The sequence below is a fragment of the Arachis stenosperma genome, chromosome 5 (genome assembly GCF_014773155.1).
Source record: "Arachis stenosperma cultivar V10309 chromosome 5, arast.V10309.gnm1.PFL2, whole genome shotgun sequence".
In the NCBI taxonomy this organism is placed as follows: Eukaryota; Viridiplantae; Streptophyta; class Magnoliopsida; order Fabales; family Fabaceae; genus Arachis; species Arachis stenosperma.
In genome coordinates, this window is record NC_080381.1 from 125,384,128 (window position 1) to 125,405,599 (window position 21,472).

General features: G+C 29.4%; 3 protein-coding genes across 4 annotated transcripts; 1 reads left to right on the forward strand and 2 right to left on the reverse strand.

The window, feature by feature from the left end:
* Positions 1-4,199: 4,199 nt before the first annotated feature.
* Positions 4,200-5,167, forward strand: LOC130982676 (NDR1/HIN1-like protein 10). Its single transcript, XM_057906724.1, has one exon. It carries the CDS (start codon positions 4,281-4,283, stop codon positions 4,914-4,916), a length of 636 nt encoding a protein of 211 aa, XP_057762707.1. The 5' UTR covers positions 4,200-4,280; the 3' UTR covers positions 4,917-5,167.
* Positions 5,168-6,118: 951 nt separating this feature from the next.
* LOC130982845 (uncharacterized) lies at positions 6,119-8,603 on the reverse strand. Of its 2 annotated transcripts, none has more exons than XM_057906963.1 (7): positions 8,326-8,603; positions 8,064-8,259; positions 7,847-7,917; positions 7,682-7,759; positions 6,940-7,027; positions 6,608-6,663; positions 6,119-6,491 (listed from the first exon to the last, which is right to left on the reverse strand). In XM_057906963.1, exons 1-7 carry the CDS (start codon positions 8,567-8,569, stop codon positions 6,418-6,420), a joined length of 807 nt encoding a protein of 268 aa, XP_057762946.1. In that variant the 5' UTR covers positions 8,570-8,603; the 3' UTR covers positions 6,119-6,417. The 2 variants fall into 2 exon arrangements, with proteins under 2 accessions (XP_057762946.1, XP_057762945.1); XM_057906962.1 differs by having other exon boundaries at positions 8,064-8,268.
* Positions 8,604-19,008: 10,405 nt separating this feature from the next.
* On the reverse strand, positions 19,009-20,673 carry LOC130982381 (nudix hydrolase 18, mitochondrial-like). Its single transcript, XM_057906368.1, has 4 exons — positions 20,368-20,673; positions 19,902-20,001; positions 19,709-19,792; positions 19,009-19,592 (listed from the first exon to the last, which is right to left on the reverse strand). Exons 1-4 carry the CDS (start codon positions 20,601-20,603, stop codon positions 19,374-19,376), a joined length of 639 nt encoding a protein of 212 aa, XP_057762351.1. The 5' UTR covers positions 20,604-20,673; the 3' UTR covers positions 19,009-19,373.
* Positions 20,674-21,472: the final 799 nt, after the last annotated feature.

Here is a 21,472-nt window from a genome sequence, read left to right on the forward strand (position 1 = left end):
AAATTAAAAATTTGGATCCTTTGAAATATTTTTTGGGTATTGAAGTTGTTCAAGCAGAAAAAAATATTTTCTCTCTCAAAAAATTTTTTGTCGTGATATTTTAGAAGACTCTGATTTGTTATGTATCAAACCAGGTTCAATTCCCATGGATAGTGCTACAAAACTTCATCAGGACGACAATCCCCTTCTCTTGAATCCCTTTGTCTATCGACGTTTGGTTGGTCGCCTCATATATCTTAACACCACGAGACTAGACATCTTGTATGTAACACAACAATTAAGTCAATTTATGGCATTTCCTACTCAATCTCATCTTCAAGCCGCAAAGCGAGTATTGAGTTACTTTAAGGGTAGCTGCGGAAAAGGAATTTTTCTCCCTAGAAGTTCAAAAATTCAGATTCTCAGCTTTAGTGACTCTAATTGGGTTGGATGTCCTAACACTCTATGATCTTTAACAAGCTATTGTTTCTTCTTGGGTAGCTCTTTAGTCTCTTGGAAGACCAAGAAATAAATTACCATTGTCCGGTCATCCACCGAAGTAGAATATCGTGTACTTACCAACACAACTTGTGAACTTCAATGGGTACTCAATGTGTTATCATTTTTACGCATCTCTCTAATCCGACCACTAGTTTTATATTGTGATATGATACAGGATTTTTACAATCTCGCATAAGTACCGGTAAGTGTACCGGGTCGTACCAAGTAATAAACTCAAGGTGAATTAGTGTCGATCCCACGAGGATTAAGGAATTAAGCATGCAATGGTTGATTGAGTATTCTAGTCAAGCAATTCGTAGTTTGATTAGGAGCAATTGACAATAGAAACATGAAATGTAAATGACTTAAACAATAAGTAAATGGAAGTAATAAATGACTTGAAAATAAAGAACATAAGTATAAATTATTGGGAATTTAAATTGCTAGAATGTAAATACTGTGAAAGTAAATTGCAAGAAAAATAAATTGCAAAAATGTAAAGGAAGTAATGAAAATGAGCATTAATTGAAAGCAATTAATAAAGAAAGGGAATAATAGAATAAGAGAAGATCATTGGGGTACAGAGATATTGAATTCTCTGGATCAAATAATTTTTCATCTCATCTTCAATTTTGCAATCATTGATCTCTTAGCAAATCATAAGTGATTAAATTTTAATGTCTTGGTAATTTAATCTCTCTTAACTTGATCGATTGCCAATGTCTTGATCTAATTGCTTATGAGAAGAGATAAAAATTAGTCTCTAATTTAGAGCTACACAATTTCATAAATCAAATCATAGGTTGATTATGTGTCACATATTAATCTCAAACCCAAATTCACAAGAATTGGGAGAAAGATCTTCAAGTTCAATTCCATGATCCCTCTTTCAAGTTTTCATAGAATTCAAGTGAGATTCAAATTATCTTTCAATATATTTGAATTCTTTAAGTGAAGAACGAAGATGAGTTGAAGATAAAGAGTAAATCACAATTAATCCATTAAATTTAATAGAACTCTTTTCTCCCATAAAAAAAAAATCAGCCACTCATGACTTACAAAATATAAAAGATAAGAAAATGGAGAAGAGTGGAGCAGGAGAAGTCTGAATCCTCCCTCCAAATGTCTTTTTCATTCTCTATTTATAACCTATCTAAATCACAAATCAAATAAAATTCAAATTACATTAAATTCAAATTGAAATTGAATTTTTGGGCTTAATCCACTCTTTTGATCCTTGGATAATTTGAGAAATGAATGAGAAAATTGAAACCTGAAAGTTGAGGAATGACACATTTTTGCTTCTTAAAGACTAGCTTAAATTGGCCTCTATTACTTGTTGTAGCACGCCAAGTGATTAACGTGGGACGCCTGCAACATTAATTCAATTCATGGCTCAAATTATGCTTCTATTTTGTTTCAGCGTGGGATATCACAAAACTAGTATGGGACGTAAAAGGGGAGTCATGCGTACGCATGACATTGCTGAAATCACCATTTGTGCGTATGTATGGGGTATGCGTACGCATGAGCTCATTTATTTTAACAATTTCATGCGTATGCATAAATGCCATTGGACGCCAACATTTTCACGTTGAACGGCACATCTTCTAAACCCAAATGTATTGCTTTTGGCATTTGAAAAAAGTGTGTCCTTGACTTTCAAAGCGTGTCTTTTATTCCAAAACGTGTCCTTAACTTTCTCCTTTATTCTTTTGATTTTTGTTTCATTTCCTATACTTATAAAAGCATAAAACAATTTCAAAGAGCATTGATGAAAGGACCAAAAGTTTCAATTAAAGTAAGAAAAATCTCTAACTTGAATTTATGAAAAGAAATACCAAGAATATAGATTAAAAGTATGAAATTCCTAACAAAAACACTAAGTTACTACCACACTATTTAAAAAAATAACAACTACAAACTACTAAAAATGTGAATGCATCATGATAATCAAAGTGCCCTTCATATTGTTGCTAATCCGATTTTTCATGAACGGATCAAATATTTGGAGGTTGATTATTATTTGATCCGACAAAAAATTCAAATTAGAGTGATGAAACTTCTCCACATACATTTCTTCTTCTTGATAGCTAGTTGTCATCTTCACCGAATTTTTGTCTCTTCAATCTTTTCATCTTAATCTCATAAGGTCAGTATTCTTGATATTTTTCATCTTCCAACTTATAGGGACGTATTAAACCACTTTTTTATATTAGCCTATAATTACAACAAAGAAGTCTCACACAAGTTTATAAATTCACCCTAATAAAATACATAAATTTAGTCATAATTTTAGTTTTTATTATTTTATTTACTATTCTCGTATCTTTATTTGTTTTTTATCTTTTATAGACAATAATAAATATATATATTTAAATTTATTTTTATAATTTTTTAATCAAAAAACACAAAATACAATATTTTTTATCTTTATTTTTTTTTATTCTTTCAGTGTTTTATTACAAAATAGCAAAAGATTAACAAACTAACTCATATATATATATATATATATATATATATATATATATATATATATATATATTCCCTCACAAATTCAACGTACGTTTCTGAATTTGTTCATCAGATTCATGGGATAATAGTGGCATAAGCTAGTGAATACTATTTTATCCCAAATTACTAAATTTCAAAACTGAATTGGGGGAGGATCAAACAAATAATCTTGCTTAATCCCATGATTCCTCCATCAAGCCAACATAGGAGCTTTATTTTGATTATTTAATTATTATATATAGTATGTAGAAGCTTTAGATAAATTATATTTACATATTTATTTAATTTTATTGTTTTAGAATCTATTATATATATATATATATATATATATATATATATATATATATATATATATAAAATAGAGATATCAAACTGATTTAGTTATTTTCTAAAATACCCTTTGTATATAATTTATAAATAAAAAAGTTATTTGGCATTTAAATTCAAGATTTTTTAAAATAATTGTAAATATCTAATTCATACAAAATAAATCAATAGACATATTGCTTTTTTTTGTTTATGGTATTATATATTTTAACATGCCAAAGATTATTTTATTGCAGTCGAATTTCATTTAAAAGTCTTTCTATGGCAGTGGCGGAGTTATGTTAATCCAAATGGGGCAATGATACCCTAAATTAATAATTAAAGAGTGCTATGAGATTAGTTAGTTTTATAATTTATAGTCATTAACTAATTATTATTAATATTTTTAATAATGTAAGATTATATCTAATGATGTGTAATTATTCTTTTTTTGTACTCGTCAGATTTTAATAAAAATGTGAGCTTTTAAACTTTTTCTTAATTTTAATAATTTGTACATACTAATACATATATAAGATGGAGTTTAAATTCTTAACATTTATTTAAGTGGATAACTAAATTTAAATTAATCATACTACCAACCCAAATTGATTAATATGACTAAGTGAACTGATCAATATCTATTTATACTAATTATATATGAATATTTAATTATGACAAAGTCTACCTATTCATATTCTTGTTCCACTTTGAGCAGAGCTTTCTTGATGCACAAACCCATTGAAAATAAGAGTTTCTTACTCGGTTATAAAAAGTCAACGTTTCTTCTATATGCTTTGTAACATTATTACGAGGAAATCTCCTAGAAAAATCTCAAGAAATTACACACCATATTAAACACATATAATCATAAGCTAAGGAGGTACCCTCTACAAATATATATCCACTAAAATATTACACCAGATTCATCATTAATTATCAATCATTGTTATTAGCTATCACAAATCACCATCATCAACATGTGTTTGAGATCATTCAGGTGCAGTTTTTGCTGCATCTTCGTCACACTCTACACCTTATTCCTGTGCTTCATTCTATCCATATTCCTATTTTGGATAATCATATCTCCATCAAGTGTCAAATTCCAAGTAACTAATGCTTCCCTCACTCAATTCAATCTCACCAACAACAACACCACATTGAACTACAAATTCAAAGTCAACATCACAGCAAGAAACCCTAACAACAACGTGGTGGTGTACTATAGGAGGATCACCGCATACGCGTGGTACAAAGACAGGAATTTCGCTGCCGTCAACTTGGCGCCATTTGATCAAGGTCACAAGAACACGACCCTCCTTCAAGAAGCCGTGTTCGAAGGACAAAGCTCGATTCGACTCGGGCCAAAACAAATTGCTGAGTACAACATGGAGAGGAGTGTGGGCATTTTCAATGACTTGGCCGTCGATTTGGATGTTAGAATAAGGGCTAAGTTTGGAAGGTTCAAGAGCAGCCGATTCAATCCGCCGGTTGTTCAGTGTCGCCGGCTCAGGGTTCCTTTGATTTCGAATGGTAAACCGCCGGCGGCAACTTTTAGTGTTACAAGGTGCAGAAGTAGTAATTTCTTTCAAGATCGTGATGCCGAAGCCGGATAACCCTTAGAAATATAAATATAAGCCTTGACTCCTGAGTATTTGAATTTGCAATTATATACATATATATAGCATAAATAAATATAAGTATATACTTAAAATACCAATAGAAATCCTTTTTTTACACGTATTACTTTGATTTTCTCATCGAGATGTATTCTATTTAATTTCATTCATTCATTTTATTACGTGAAATTTGTTGTCGAGTTCTTCTAATTTGTGTGTTCCACTATTATTGCTATATAGAAAATGAAATTTACCCTTTTTTTTACATGTCTTTTGTATATTTTTTTTGTTTTATAATTTAAAAGGCAAAGTTTTTATTTTTTCGCTTCTTATTTTTAATATAAAAAATAAGAAGTATCTAAGAATGTAAATATATTCATTGTACTATATTTGCGATGGTAACATATATGTAATTATACTTTCATTAGCTAGACATTATTAGGATCATAAAAGAAATAAATTCTTTCAAATTTTTTTAAATTACGGTATTGTTTAAAACACAATAACTAAAGTTATTTTATTTAATTTAATATCTATAAGTTTAAACATATAATATATATAATTATATACTTATTATATCTATAATATTATATAATTATTCTAGAATAATTATTGAATATTAAATAAAATAATTTTAAATTATTTGAACTATTTTTATCATCTTTCAAATATAATTATTTTACAAAAGAAGAAAAATATAATAGGATTGGAAATATAAAAAGAAAAAATCGATAAAATTGGTGGGAAAAAAAGGTATTTTATGCCTAAAATTTATGTCCCAACTTGAACAAAAGACGTTGAAAACATATATTGTGTTTTTGTTATCACCGTATTATTTAAAATTCATGACAATTCTTTTCATATCTCCTGTATACATAGACACTAATCAAAATATTTTAAACATAAAAGAAAAAATCTAAATATAATGACAAAACCAACTTAACGACAAAATAAATTAATCTAATATCAATTAACTCTAACTTAATCAATCCATGGTACTCTGAATAATATATAACATCATTTGATTCTAAATCTATGGAAATTTGGTTGGAAACTTGATTGAAACAAAATTTCACCTGACATTATTGTACAAATTAGACTGCTAAAAATGCAATTTTCTTTAGAATTTGACAGGTAACTTGACAGAGATAGAGGCACATTTTCTCATGACAACTAGAGTTAGAGACCATGTTATCTATGTTATCTTTTGAATGGATAGACTCTTAAGTCTAAAGTGACGCGTACAATGGACTTGTTTAGTAAAACAACAGAAGACTACGAGGGACTTGGAAAGAGTGTAGTGAGATTCATAGATACACCTTCACACATACATGTAGTTCCTCGTAAAGAAATTAATACAGCATAAAAATAAAACGAAATCAAAGGTGTCTCTGGTCTTTACCCTTTAACATGATCATGTCAAATTTTCTACTAGGATACATAGAAAAACTAATAATTGTTGCTTACGTAATACATACGAACGTTACATGGGAATCCCTTATATTTTGTGCTTTCCACTTTTTAGTTCTTCCATTAGTAGATGTGCCACTGATTTGTATCCCATTTCCCGAGCTTTATTTCAATCAATCAAAGATGAGAAGAAAGACAAACAAGAACAAAAACAAAGATATCATCAACAAAGGAACAGCAATTACAACATAAAGGTAGATTTAAAGATGAAGACAAACCTCTATATATTGCTAAACCGGTTGGAGCTATCTTCCGTTTCCTCAGGCAAATTGAGCTATATACAGTTATAAACCAATTATGGTTAAAAAGAAACAGCATCATTAATCGGATAAAAGAAAAATGTTACGTGACATTTGATGCGTGAGACACCATACCAACTTGCATATTGATTCAGCATTAGATGGAGTGTATATCTCATCTAATGTTGAACAATGTGAGTAGGCGAAATCCCCCGCATACCATATATACAAATAACAAAACTTGGATTAAAATATTCTCTTCCATTAGTTATACAAGCTATCTACATTCTGCATGCATTCAGAAGCTCTACCTGTTGCATACCCAGAAAGGGTTTATTCCTTTTTCTTCTACGCAATGTGGGCACATCCAATCCTTGTTCTTTCTCACTTCCTCCATTTCTAATTCAGAAATATAGTGAACAGTTTCAGACTATCAACAAGAAAGCACTTCATATAAGTTAAAAGCCTATAATGTATCATTTCATATACCTCCCGATTAAAGAGCTTAACATTTAGCAAAAATAGTTCATATTATGACCAAATGATCCAAAAGTTCGATTGTCATTTCATAACATGATACAGGCATGAGACTTCAGAGAAGATGGTGGGTTAATAGTGAAAATGGTCCAGAAAAGTCATGCGTGAATCAATTCCGTCCTCAAAAGATCAGACATTTCAAATTGATCTTTTGAAAGATATAATGGTAAGTTGGATTGGTCCTTCCGTTAGGTAGATAATGACATGTGGCATAAATCATTTTGTGACATATCATTGTCTATCTAACAGAAAGACCGATTTAATTCACTGTTGTAACTTTCAAGAACCAATTTAAAGCATCTGACTTTTGAAAACCAAATTGACGCACATGATCTTTTAGGAACCATTTTGAACATTAACCTTAAAGATGGTACATAACTACTAGATGGAAGACCCTAAACTACAATATAGTATTTGAAGCACAATTAAAAGAAATGCAACATTTCTATTAATGCACGTTTAATTCAAAAAGGCAGTTTTGCTGCCTTATTTTTAGATTAACAACTTGTAACTTACCTTCACCATATCGAACCTTGAGACATGCTCTGCAGAAAACACCATGGCTAGAGTGACAGACAGAACAATCAGTCTTACCTGAAAGGGAGTACATTACCAAATTGCTAAGTTAAAAGCATCGTAGAAGAAAAAAAATACAAATTAAAACACCATACTAAATCTTACCTAGACATGGCTCATCCACATCAAAATTGCCACATCTTTGGCAATCTTCTTCACTGCAGAGTGTCTTTTGCCTGCATTTAAGTGATCATAGAAGATTCTAGAGAAATCAGCAGAAACAAGTAGCTAATGTTTTGTGATTAGGGTTATGCGTTATACATAGTTTGTTTAAAATCCCTAAATTTGATAATCAGAGAATAGTAGTCTGGAATTTGAATACCTGCAGAAATGGCAGCATATCCCCAAAGTGGGATTGTAGATACTGCCTCTGCCGTTCCGATTGCAGCGCCTCGGAGAAGCTTCTTCTAGAATCTGAAGCTGTTCAATACTTATTTTAACAAAAGGTGCATTGGCAGGCCTAAACTCCTCCCCCTCCTCTTCTTTCTCTTCCCGATCGATTTCAGTTTCCTCCTTCTCTGTCACAACTATAACAATTGAGTGATTGGAGAAAGAGTAAAGACAGATGCATCAAATAAAACTACCTTGTTTCGGGGAGAGTGGGAGGGTGTTAGTGCGATTGAGTCTTTGAGAGCGGCGCAATGGTGTGAGAGCGAAGAGCTTCTTTTGGTTGGGTTTCTTTGGTTTCGGTTTTGGAGAGTTGTGATGCTTTCTGAGCTCTGAAACGGTTTTGAGAAGCCCAAGAGATTCCAGGCGAGCTTGGTTCTCTAACATGCGAGCGTTTCGAACATTCTCGTACTCGCTTGCTCTTGCTGCCTTCTTCCCCATTATCAGTTTCACTATCACCCTTCCCTTGCTTTTCTTTCTCACTTCCCCAACCTTACTTTTTCACTTTCACCCCACATTTCAAATCTTCTCTGCCATTTCTACTTAGCGGGAAAATCACTGCTTTCTCACACCTCCCCCACTAATCGATTAATTTATTATCATTAATTTTTAATTAACATGTAATTTGGGGTTTTTTTTATAAATTAAATAAATATAATAATTATTAAAATAAATAATTTAAAAAATATTTATTGAAATAAATACTTCTCTTTTCTCTCGTTTATTCTAATAAAAAATTAAAAATAATAAAAAATATTAATAATATCAATAATCCAAATTTTTAGCATGCAATTAGTACCTAAAAAGGTTGATAGAATAAATTAAAATGAATAGATGTGAAGCATGAAGTTGATGCACCATAAATAAAATACAAAAAAATGAGATAACCGTTTGCCAATTGTTAAGTGATGATAATGGGATAGAGGAAAGAGAATTGAAACGGCTATCTCCCACTATCCCCATCAACCTTTCCTAACAATTGGTAAAGATGATCTCATCTTTTTTATTTTATTTATCACGCATCAACTTCACATTTTTCATCTTTTAATTTTTAGAAGTGGGCATAATTACCGTATTTATTCTTATCATAGAACTTTTCTTAAATAGATATGAAATTTTTTATTTTTCAAACTTAAATCAATCCAATTGTATATTTGTATCATAATTTAATCTAAAATTTTTTATACACTCTTTTTGAGTATTAACTGAAATATCCATTTTAATATTTTCTATAAATTTTTTATGTATTAATTACATGCTAAAAATTTAGATTATGAATATTATTAATATTTTTTATTTAAAAAAAATAAATACATGTATATACACGTGTTGCGTCCACCTATCTTATTTCCTTTACCGCAACTTACAAAATGATCGTGTAAACGAGATACAAAAAATATTTATTTTGATAAACATTTTTTCAATTATTTATTTCAATAATTATGATCATTAATTTATTTATTAAAATAAAAAATTCATAATTTGGCCGCCCTCTTTTCAAAACAAAAAAATATTTAATTTACATTAAACATCCTAAAATTAGCCATTTTTATTTATTTTTCTTGTTTCGAAAACTAATTATCAAGTTATTATTATTTTAAAATTTATTATAAGAGAGACGGAATTAGAATAATTATTTAGGAGGACCGTATTTAATGATTTACTAAAAATATTTTTAATTATAAAATAAAAAAATAAAATATATAATCTCAATCAAATATACGTACAAATATATATATATATATATATATATATATATAAAATTAAATAAAAGACATACTACTAACTTTATCTTTGTTGAGATGTATATACAATATTCATTTATTACATATTTTTTAGCAAAATAATTTTATAAATAAATAAAAATATATATCATAAATAAAGTAAGACATTAATATATAAAAGTTATCATTTATAATTTTGTATGATGAAAAAGTTATTCGATATTTTTTTTCTATTTTTAAAATCATCTATTATTAAATTTATGTTAAAAACAGCGGCTAATTCCTTTTTTGTATAGATAATTATCGGTAAGAAATTTATCAGTCATCTTACTTCGGAGTTTTGTCTTAACAATTTTCATTATTGAAAAAGTTTTTTGTTGTTGTTATATACACTAATAGAGTCAAAACAAGACGTACTAATCTATCAACCATGTGATAAGTTCTTGTTTTTTGTCTCTTGCAATTTGTGGCACAATTGAAAAAATGTACACGTCTTTCAAATAATTTGGTATATCATAATGAAAATATTACAACTGAGATTTTAAAATATTTAACTTATTAAAAGAAAAGTCAAGAAAATAAAACTTCTCTACTAACTTGCTAATTTCTTCAATATTAAATAGTTTGAAATTGTCTTTAAGATCCAAAGCACAACTCAAAATAAAAAGTTCTACTGTTTGCTCGTTAAATCTACTATGCAACTTTTGTATCTGAGAGTCAATTGTTACTAGGAATACATCCATTCAATAATGATGCTCAACTTTTCCAAAAACATATTGCGCACTTATATTAGGGACTTCAATTTCATACTTTTCACAAAAACATTTAACATTTGCAAGAAAAATACACCATCCACCATCTCTCAATTGTTAAAGAAGTAATTTCGATATAGAAACAATATGCATTGCATTAAGAATATCTTGAGATTTTTGTTGCAGTGCATGGCAAAGAACATTAGTGATTCTTATAATCTCTTTCATCAAGTATAAAATGAAAAAAAAAATTCAAATGACAATAATATTTTACTAACATCATAAGCCTAACCTCTTTGTGCATAAGTTGTTCCTTCTTCAATAATATTATTGAAAACAATATTAGTAGTAGTGAACATTTTTACCAAACTGCAAATAGAATTAAAGTGAGAGCTTCATCGAGTATTCCCAACTCTTTGTAAAGTGTTTACTTGGTTCGCACCTTTACCCGTTTTTAATTTATTTTGAGTAATCAAGTTTGCATTTTCAATTGCTTGAACTTCTTATATTTGATTATGTCTTTTTGAAGAAGCACTAACAATAGTGACAATAGAGTTTAATTGGGTAAAAAATTCATGATTCTAAAATATATTTTTTGAAGCTGCAACCAGTGCTAATCAAGGTTGCGAGAACCGAACCGGTTAATAAACCGACCAAATAACTGGTTCAATAGTTCAATAGTTTAATTGAGATTAGATCGGAGTTAAATCGGTTTAATTAAATATACATTAAAATTATTAAATATTTAAATTCAATATTTTTAAACTAATTTTAATATAATTACAAATTTCAAATATAAGACAAAATTCAATTCTATTCATTTACAAAATATAAGACAAAATTTCGAATATAATTGTAACACAACAAAATTCAATTCAATTACAAATTCCTAAATACGCGGAATATAAGACCGTCAAAGTATATAATCATATTTTTTTGGAGCTCTAATCAATTAGATTAATCAACATGTTCTCATTTCAGAATCCAAACTAATCTAAAAACACATCAACAACAAAAGTAATTGAATGCGCTCGAAAAGTGTGAGGCAGAGTTACCTAAAATTAAATTCAGAACCAATTCAACATTCAGCAAATTGAATTCAGAATCCATACTCAAAATCACATCAACATTTCAACAAATTAAATAATTTCAAATTTAGGATACAGAATCAGCTTAGAGAGCTCGAAGAGTGTGAGACAGAGTTACCTAAATTTAAATTCAGAACCAATTCAACATTCAGCAAATTGAATTCAGAATCCATACTCAGAATCACATCAACATTCAACAAATTAAATAATCCAATTTCAAATTCAGAATACAGAATCAGCTCAGAATCTTCAAAAATTGAAAAAAATAAACGACAATGACAAAATGAGTTCAGAGAGTGTGACACAGAGTTACCTAAAATTAAATTCAAAATCAATTCAACCTTCAAGTAAGTAATTAAGAAAATAACATTTACAAAATAATTGTTATCAATTTAGGGTAAGAGTGAGAACCATATACAACCCATAGTAAATCTTGAAGGTCATGGTCATGTGGTGGATAATAAAGTGAAAGAGTTAGAGGAAAGGTTAATTGGATTAGAGAATAAGTGGAAGAAGTGTAGATTCAAAATCAATGAAAATAGACTCTTAGCTTCTGATGTAGTGTTTTTGTATTTTTTTTTTTTTGTAGGATTATAATTGCAAACTTGTTCAGAGTAACTATGTAAAAAATTTATGACTAATTTAGGTTATTTAGGAGTTGTTTATGTTATGGGATGACATTAAATATTTGAATACTGTTAAAGATAAATAAAAATAGATTATTATGATCAGTGTTTAAAATTTTTCAACCATTTGTGCAAAGTAACAAAACAGCAAATTAATATATTTGTAACATGCATTTTTTTTAACTTCAAAAGCATAGATGTTCATATTATATATTGATAATGATAATAAAGAAGGAATTCATCTTTGACAATTTAACACCTAATGATAGTATAATATGGGCAACAACATAGTCCTAACCCAAAAAAAAAAAAAAAAAAATTGTCCCTAGACCAAAAGTATTGTATAACTGAGAGGTTTTAAACAAACAAAATAAATATAGCCGAAACAAAAAACATATGTTCTTAAGTCCTATATATAATATCTACACTAGCAAAGTATAAGTCATTGAATATCAATTCTTCTTAGGTGGCTTAAGTCTTAGAGGTTTTAAATTTAGAGCACAAATTAGAGAAATTTTGATGACAATTCATGAGCTTACAACAATCATTGTCTTTGTTGATATTACACCACCTCTAATTGTTGAATTTGTTGTAGCAGTTGTTGGCCCAATTGATGGGTTTAGTGAGTCATGAAGTCAGCTATTTGATTTGGAAGAGGTTAGAGAAATCTCAACTGAGATGAATCATCCTTAAATAACATAGAGCATTTGAAATAATATTTTTTTTGGTGGATAAAAGAGGACAAATTGACTCTTGATCTTTACCATTACTCGTAGTCGTAGGGAGATAAATCAATCTTTGATTATTGTCCATTCTCCAACATATCACTTAATAGAAGTTTAACATCTACATCAGTAACATTAAATGCCACACAGATCTCTTCTGTTAAGTTTGGTGAGAAAAAATAACGGAAAAATTGCCATAGCTCATGACAAAAGGATAGAGATTAGAATAAATCTTTTTTTATAGAGATCGACTGATTATATTTTAAAATGGACAAAAATTAAATTAGGTGTTTATTAAAAAATAAATATATAATGTTAAGGTGTTAATATAGATCAACGTCAAGCCCATATATTTGGGTAAAGCCCAACTCTAAAATAAAGTTGGTCTCCGGCTTAAACAATAAACACATGCATGGATCATGAAGCATTGTCCCTGATCAAAAACATTTAAAAGCTCCAGCAATTTTTTATATTTTTGGTGGACTAAAGCTGTAAAGTTCAATAGAATAAGGATTGACTCAAGAAGATATTCCATTGAAGACCGAAAAAAAAAGGAAGATATTCCACTCAATATTCTCCTGACCATTTTGTTTTCTAATTTAAAAAAAGTAAAATGTGTTTTTTATCTTACCAATTTAAAATTTGGATGGATATCATCTCATGCATAAATGCACCTAAGTGGCCTAACTATTTGCAATTACTCAATTTAGGTAGAAATTTTGTTAGAGAATTAATGGGATATTTATACGATATGTACAATAGATTAATTATTTAGCTAAATAAAAATAAATAATAAAGATTTGTCTACAGATTATTCTAAATTCAAAAATTTTTATTCAGTTATTTTATATTGAATTTTAAATTTTAAATTTTAAATTTTTTAATTTTAAATTTAAATTTTAAAAAAATTCAATTAATTATTTCAAAAAAAATAACCATTCAAAATGTTAATTTATCAAAACATTTCATTTCAATATCCTCTTATTTTTTAACCGGCGGTCACCCCTACTTTCATCAATAATCATCTTACTCCACCTTCGCTGCTTGTCTTGTCACACGCCACTCACCTTTGGTAAAAATAACCATCCACTTAAGAATAAAAATAATCATCTGCATACTTAATGAATTGAACATCCAACATATTTTAATTATATATAATTAAACTCAATTCAATCAAAATAATCATCTACATAAAAATTAAAATAATCATCCGCATACCTACTAAAATGATTATCCTAAATTGACCATTAAATACATTAAAATATCTCATTTACATTAAAAATAAATATCTTATTCACATAAAAAATAAACATCTACATGCATATGTAAAATTTCGGCTGCATACTGTCTCCCAACAAAGAATTCCTTCCGATTGGTTGCTTTAAAGGAAGTGTCACTGCAAGTAGGTTTATGTAAAGGACTTTCGAAAACACCAACATTTTGCTTCTTGACATTTTTCTTCTCTGGCCTTCGCTTAAAGCACCACAACATAAAAATATAAACGCCTAACAAAATAAATATCAAAAGACTAGCACCAACAATCCAAATGATATTCTTAACCATAAATGACTTTCTAGCATTTGCAAGCATTTATACAATTGAGGAAAAATGACTATTTGCTACTCTCCACCCTAATTTTCCAGGGGACGGAGCCATAGCCATATGATGTATGATATAACTTACTTGCATATACCATATACTATATATAAATATTGATATATATGTATCTCCAATTTGAATCGGTCTCAATTGATCCCTTGTTATTTCTCCTACGATAAGTATTAGTACGAGATAGGGATGACAGAATTTGAACCCATGACATTTTGTACCCAAAACAAACGCGCTACCAAGTTGCGCTACATCCCTTTCAATTGGTTTCCTGTGTCATTGTAAAAAATCTGTCTTATTTTTCACATTTTTTCCGTTGTATATATATCATATAATATATAATAATATATAATATAATTAAGAATATAAAAATTCTTATATTCGAATCAGAAAAATTTTAATATAATAATCAAAGAAAGACTTCTTAAGTTAATAAATAATTTAAATAATAATAAATAAAAAATTTTCCTAACATGAAAATCTATTTCATTTTTATGGAATGTTCTGACAGAAATAGACCCCTTTTTATTAGAAAACAAAAAAACTATCGAATGAATTGTTGTACATTTTAAATTTGAAAATTTGGCAAAAAATTCAAGTGGTTATTAACAAAATAACTATTTTTTGATAGTCCTATATAAAATTATGTATTAGAAATTGAAATAAAGAAAAAGGGAGAATTAAAAATGCGAGATCTTAAAACATATCTCCCCGTGTATTTACTTTTCTTGACTATTTATTTTTTTAATATAATTTCAATAATAATAGTACCATTAGCTGTATTTCATATTCAATATACAGCACTATTAATATTTCAGCAGATCTATTGCCATCAAGCACAAGAACATAGATGCTTATTTATTGGGTGTTAAGGTCTTTAAAGTATTCAAGTCTCATGCTTGTACATACAATTTAAATTTAGTCATATAAATTCATATATCAATAAAAGATAGTCTAATAAATATCTAGTTTCATTCGGCGTCAACGCAATATGCCATGATCAATTAATACAAACTAAGGGCTTCATACATATAAGCATACCATGAATATAAAATCATCCCAAATGTGGTTGAATCATAATTGTTTATGATGTATCTGGGTAAACATAAAACATAAAAACTAAACATGCCACTTGTATTAATTTTAAACATCTAAATCGCTTGAAAATAATCATCCATTATCAATGCTTTCAACGTACGTTGCTCACCTTATTACATTACTCACCCTCGACGACAGAGTAGTTAATTGGCTACGTTTTCATGTGGATGTGATGAATTCTCATTACCTCCAGAACATGGAACACAACATAGCAATTCAACCAAACTAATCTTCATTAAAGAACTTCCACGGAGTGATGAACGTGAAAGATGAAACACACTTGAGAGGCCTTTCTCTTGTGACGTCGACATCGGGAAGAAGGCACCGGCTGTGATGGAGTTGCTGGACGTCTGGGTTGCTGCGGTGCCACACATTCGACGCACACAATATACGCGTCCTCCCTTGGCGTTGGGCGTTAGCAGACAACGGCACCAGTCAGAATAATGACGGGACGATATCCAATGACGGCTGCTAATGGTGGCAACGCTGTACCGATAAGATTCAAAGAAAAAAGAAAAAAAGAGGTCACACCGTATTAAGAAAAGGATGTCGTTTATTTGTTTCTATAACTAACGGTAATTCTAATTTAATTCAAATTTTAAAATACAAACTATTTAAAATTAATTAACTACCTATAATTTAATTTTAATTTTAATTTAACTCTTATCGGACACATTATACAAAATATATATTTAGTGCTCGTATTTTCTCTTTAGGTAATAAGTACAATTTACATGAGAAGATATTCTTCCATGTAAATTTACATGAACATATTTTTTTAAGGTCAACTAACATCGGTCAAAAATCAATCATTAATTTTTAGCTTATTAGAGTTTACATTTTGGTGAATAGAAAACTTACAAAATTTATTGCTTAATATACGTCGATCTTAAAAATCGAATTTAGAAAAAATATTTAAAAATCTAAACAATTATCACTTATATTATATCTCATATAATTCCATAAAAACATCCTTTATTCTTTTCTTTAGAAATCATTTCATCTTGGGAGAGTCCTCCAAGGATCTTCACCTTCTCCTTTGCTAGACCTAAATGAAATTGGTTCTCTCCCAGAATCAATAATCTCATGTTCCATTTTCACATAAACTTTTAGCACTTACACCTAAAAAAAACTTGAAAAAAAAAATTAATCAAAGCATCATCCTAATAAAATTGAACAACAAAAATCATTATATATTATATATGCAATAATTTATTAGTAATTAATAGATTTTATGAAATTCTAATATACAATAAATTACTCTTTAATCTATTAAATTAAAAAAATCATTATCATTCTCATCCCACAAAGGCACAAACACATACAGCTCCAAAGGGGCATTTTTGTTCACCTCAAAATTAAACATCAATTGACTTTGTCTAACTTCGTCTATAACACCCTCCTTACACGTATCTTAATCTAACTTTACATGCACACCATTTATTCAATATCGAAAGTTCCAATCCCATTATACCCTTTGAGGCGTTGACTGACTCAGCCCACTCTTCCTCTATAAACAAAACAAGTGTGCAAAATAAAGTGTTCTTTCTAGATGCTATATTATTAATCCCTTTTTTTTCCTTGGACGGTTCTACCCTTGACTTCTCTTCATCATTATCATAATTCACATACTCCACTAAAAATAAGTACCACAAAATTGTAAAATCCCACCCTTCTTTGTCCTTTCTCCTCGTTTGATATGAAGATCAATAAATTATAGCATGATTGATGTCCTTTAATATTTAATTTAATTTTTAATGATTTAGTTTATTTCCACATCATTTGAAAGGGACTTGTTGGTAATGTGAAATGGTGATAGCAACGTCATTGGCTTGAAACACCGGCGATCCACAGAGTTGGAGTTAAAATTATACAACACATCCTTTTCAACTTTTTCGGTGCTCCAATCAGAATCATGTAATAATGTTACCTTATCATCATCTTTCTAGCCCTTGCTAGCTACTAGTAACACCAATTTTTTGCTTATAGTTTTGAACCATTCTCAAAATAAATCACAAAATAACTAAAGATATTTGAACATCCAAATATCAATGTTAAATAAGATATTCAATAACCAACTTGAGTTGGTCAAGTGGTTAGCTCACTTGTTCGCTTGAACAAGTATCGGGGGTTCAAATCGCGCCTTGTGCATGCAGTAACTCATTAGCCAGTGACAGACCCTTAAATGGAGTTCCGATCCGCGACGGATTAGTCCTTGACTTGTCGGGTTGGGGGATACCGTAAGCAACAAAAAAAAAATCAGATATTCAATAATATAAAGTGTATTTTTTCACTTTACGATTTTGTGATTTTTTTAAAAAATATTTTTAATATTTAATTTTATTTATTTATTTTTTAATATTTTCGATTTGTATCAAAGCTACCTTAGACACTTTTAATTTTATCCAATATCTAACAATAAATTTGACACAAATAAAAAATATTAGCTGACAAAATTAAATATTAAGAATATTTTTGAATAAAATTACAAATATTAAAGACAAAAAAAAATATATTTTATCTTATTCAATATAATCTAAAATTAAAAAATAAAAAAAATGTATTTCAAGATAACCTACCTATGATGATATAAATATTCCTTCCAAAATAGTGATGCCAAATTTTTAGTTGTTAGGCTATAGCTAATTCCATGAGTTGAATGTTTCTATTTTAATTGATTAGGATAAGAATGCAGAGTAAGCATACGAGAGTACTTCATTTTTGTTGGCAGTTATCATTTGCCATTAGAATTTTGTTGATAATAAAAAAGAGACTATTTTTCTATTCACTGAGGTCATCATCCCAATATAATGATTAACAATGATGATTTGTCTGAACCAACTATAATTTAACTAACAATAATCACACAGCTTCTGGCATCATCGATTCTTCTACTTTGATTATGGAATCAAAATTGTTCACAATAAGTAGTAGTTGCTTCTTCTAACTCCTTCAACATGAAATGAATGGAAAAGAATGAAGTTGTTCTGCTCATGAAACTGATCTAATTGTGACCTGTTCCTAATCATTAGCGTAATATACGACTTTATAACTCAATTTTATTACAAAATTTTGCTAAAAATCTAAGAGCAATGGAGAACATTGTTAAGCTAGCACACTCTCTTCTCTGAATCTTAAGACATGCTTATAATCCAATCATTAGTAATAGGAATAAAGTTTTTGTTGCTGATGTGTATATAATCCAATGTTTAAACATGTAACAAACAGTAAGAAACACAATCTCTTTTGGCCAAAGGGATTTGACAGAAGTGTTTTGTTACACTTTCAATTATTTGTTTGTCATTCTTACAAAAAGAATCAAATGAATAAAAAAATGAATTGCATTTTGTACATTTCTACTTACTACATCTCTCAACTAATTCTACATTCTACATTCTACATTCGATTTAAATCTTTGATTTTGACTGTGCCAACACGGATATCTAAAGAAAGAAAACAAACTGCAAGGGACAAATTGCAAGTTGCATAAGTTGTAGTTTCCCAAGTTGATCATCAATTTTGACTCAATCAGCTCCAAAACTCTCAGATCCCCTTTCTAATTTCTTGCTCTTCCACACCTTTGCAGGTTCCAAAAAAGCAAGTGATGCCTACAAATTTTGCAATCTACAATTGAGTTTGTCTTTGAACCAATATATCCAAAGCCTCCTTCATCCAATCATAAGGGCAGATTTCTTTTGCTTCAGCCACAGTCATCCATCTTCTTTTTCTGAAGTTCATCTCTGGCCAATTATCCAATTGCTTGCTAACAAGCATAGGGAACATGTATCCCTCATGAATTGTGGGTTGCCTTTTGCTCTTGTAGGTCCATTTTCCCAATTCACTCTGCAAAGAGAACCACCAAAGCACAAATTGAATAAGAAATAAGAATAATAAAAAGCCCCAATTTTTCTGGTCATGAAACTCAAAATCTATGAATTTGGTTGCAGGATAATACTCACTTCAATGTTGCCAAAAACACCAGCTTCCTCTATGGTTTCCCTTAAAGCAGCTTGCTCCATGGATTCATCAGTCTCCCAACCACCCTGAGTCCAAAAAGAAAACAGACATGTTAGGAACATAAAAAGGTTGCACAATTAACCAAAAAATTGTAACATGTGCTTTAACAATAGGACAAGTTGTGGAGAAAATTACCTTTGGGAACTGCATTCCTTTGCCCTTCTGAGCACTAATCACAAGAACCTCTATTTCTTTGTCCTGTGTTCCATTATTCTTGTATCTGTAGGGAATGCATCTGTTCATTTACAAAAATCTAAGTCAGCTTAATTCAAAACACCAACCAAAAGTCCAACAATAATAATAAAGCCAATTTTGAGAAAGACCCATTTGAGAGAAGCTTCTAAATTCCAAAACTTGGCTTCAAATTTCAACTGCATGAATCAAAAGTCTAAACTTTACCCCACAAACGTTAACACCCCCCAACCACCCATTTTGAGTAAACCCCATTTGAGAGAAGCTTCTAAATTTCAAAACTTGCCCATCAACTTCAATTTGAGGATCTAAAAATCCAAACTTTACCCTCAAATAAAAAACCCCATAAGATGAAAAAGGATAAAAATTCAAAGGGGGGAAGAAAAATAGAGAAAGAAAGAAGACACACCCTACAACAAGGCGACAACCCTTTTCATAACGCTGCAAATGCCTCCCAGTTCGAGGGGACACCAAAGACATGACGTTTTCCAATTGTTTTGGGAACAAATCCGGAGAAGCTTTCTTGGCTGAGAACAGAAAAGAGTACAAGAATTTGCAAGCCAAGTTCCTAGAAAGCAAGAGACCCATGACAGCAAGAAGTTGTTGTTGTTTTAAGTCTTGTTTGTTAAGGAGGAGAAGAGGCATGGAAAAGAAGCAGAGGAAGAAGATGAAGAGAAGAAGAAGGCAAAGCAGAGAAGAGAAAAGGGGTTAGGATGAGAGAAAGGGGAAAGTGGGGGGTGCTTATATATATATGTATGGACGTGTTGGTGGGGTTGGAGGGGTGTGTGTGTGTCTGCGTGTGGGTAACTATGCCCACGCATCATCTAGGGCATCTCTTTCTCACGCGCTTAAATTTAGAATTATTTTAACACTTTTTCACTTATTTCTGTTTATCCTAACAAATTCAACTCCTCATTCTTCTAGTTATTTTTTGGATAACTATTAGTACTAATTTGTTAGTTTATCTTATCAAATTCGTAAATTATTCAAATAAATACGTGGGAAAATCAGTTACCAAAAGAATTTAGAGTATTGAGTATTGACACACAAGTAATGAAAGTTATTATTATTATTATTATTATTATTATTATTGTTGTTGTTGTTGTTGTTGTTGTTGTTGTTGTTGTTGTTGTGAGTAAATTATTAAAATGGTATTTAAAAATTTGTAGTGTTAACAAAACTAATTTTAAGATATGTTAATGATAAATAAACTCTCGAAAAATTTAAAAATACGGTAAAAATAACTAAATATTAAACATATTCTAAAAATAATTTTAGATATCAAATTTTAATGCAAAATTTTATAATTATTATTAAAAATATATTTTTATTTTTAAAATTTAGTAATTTTTGGTCTAAGTAAATTTTTGTAAGAAATATTATTGTGAATGATGATATTTTTTAAAAAAATAAAAAAATCATTATTCATGTTTTGTTCGAAATATTTTTGTATATTTTTTAAATATTTATTCAAATATTACCACAAGAATTTATATTTAATGAATAAATAGTTT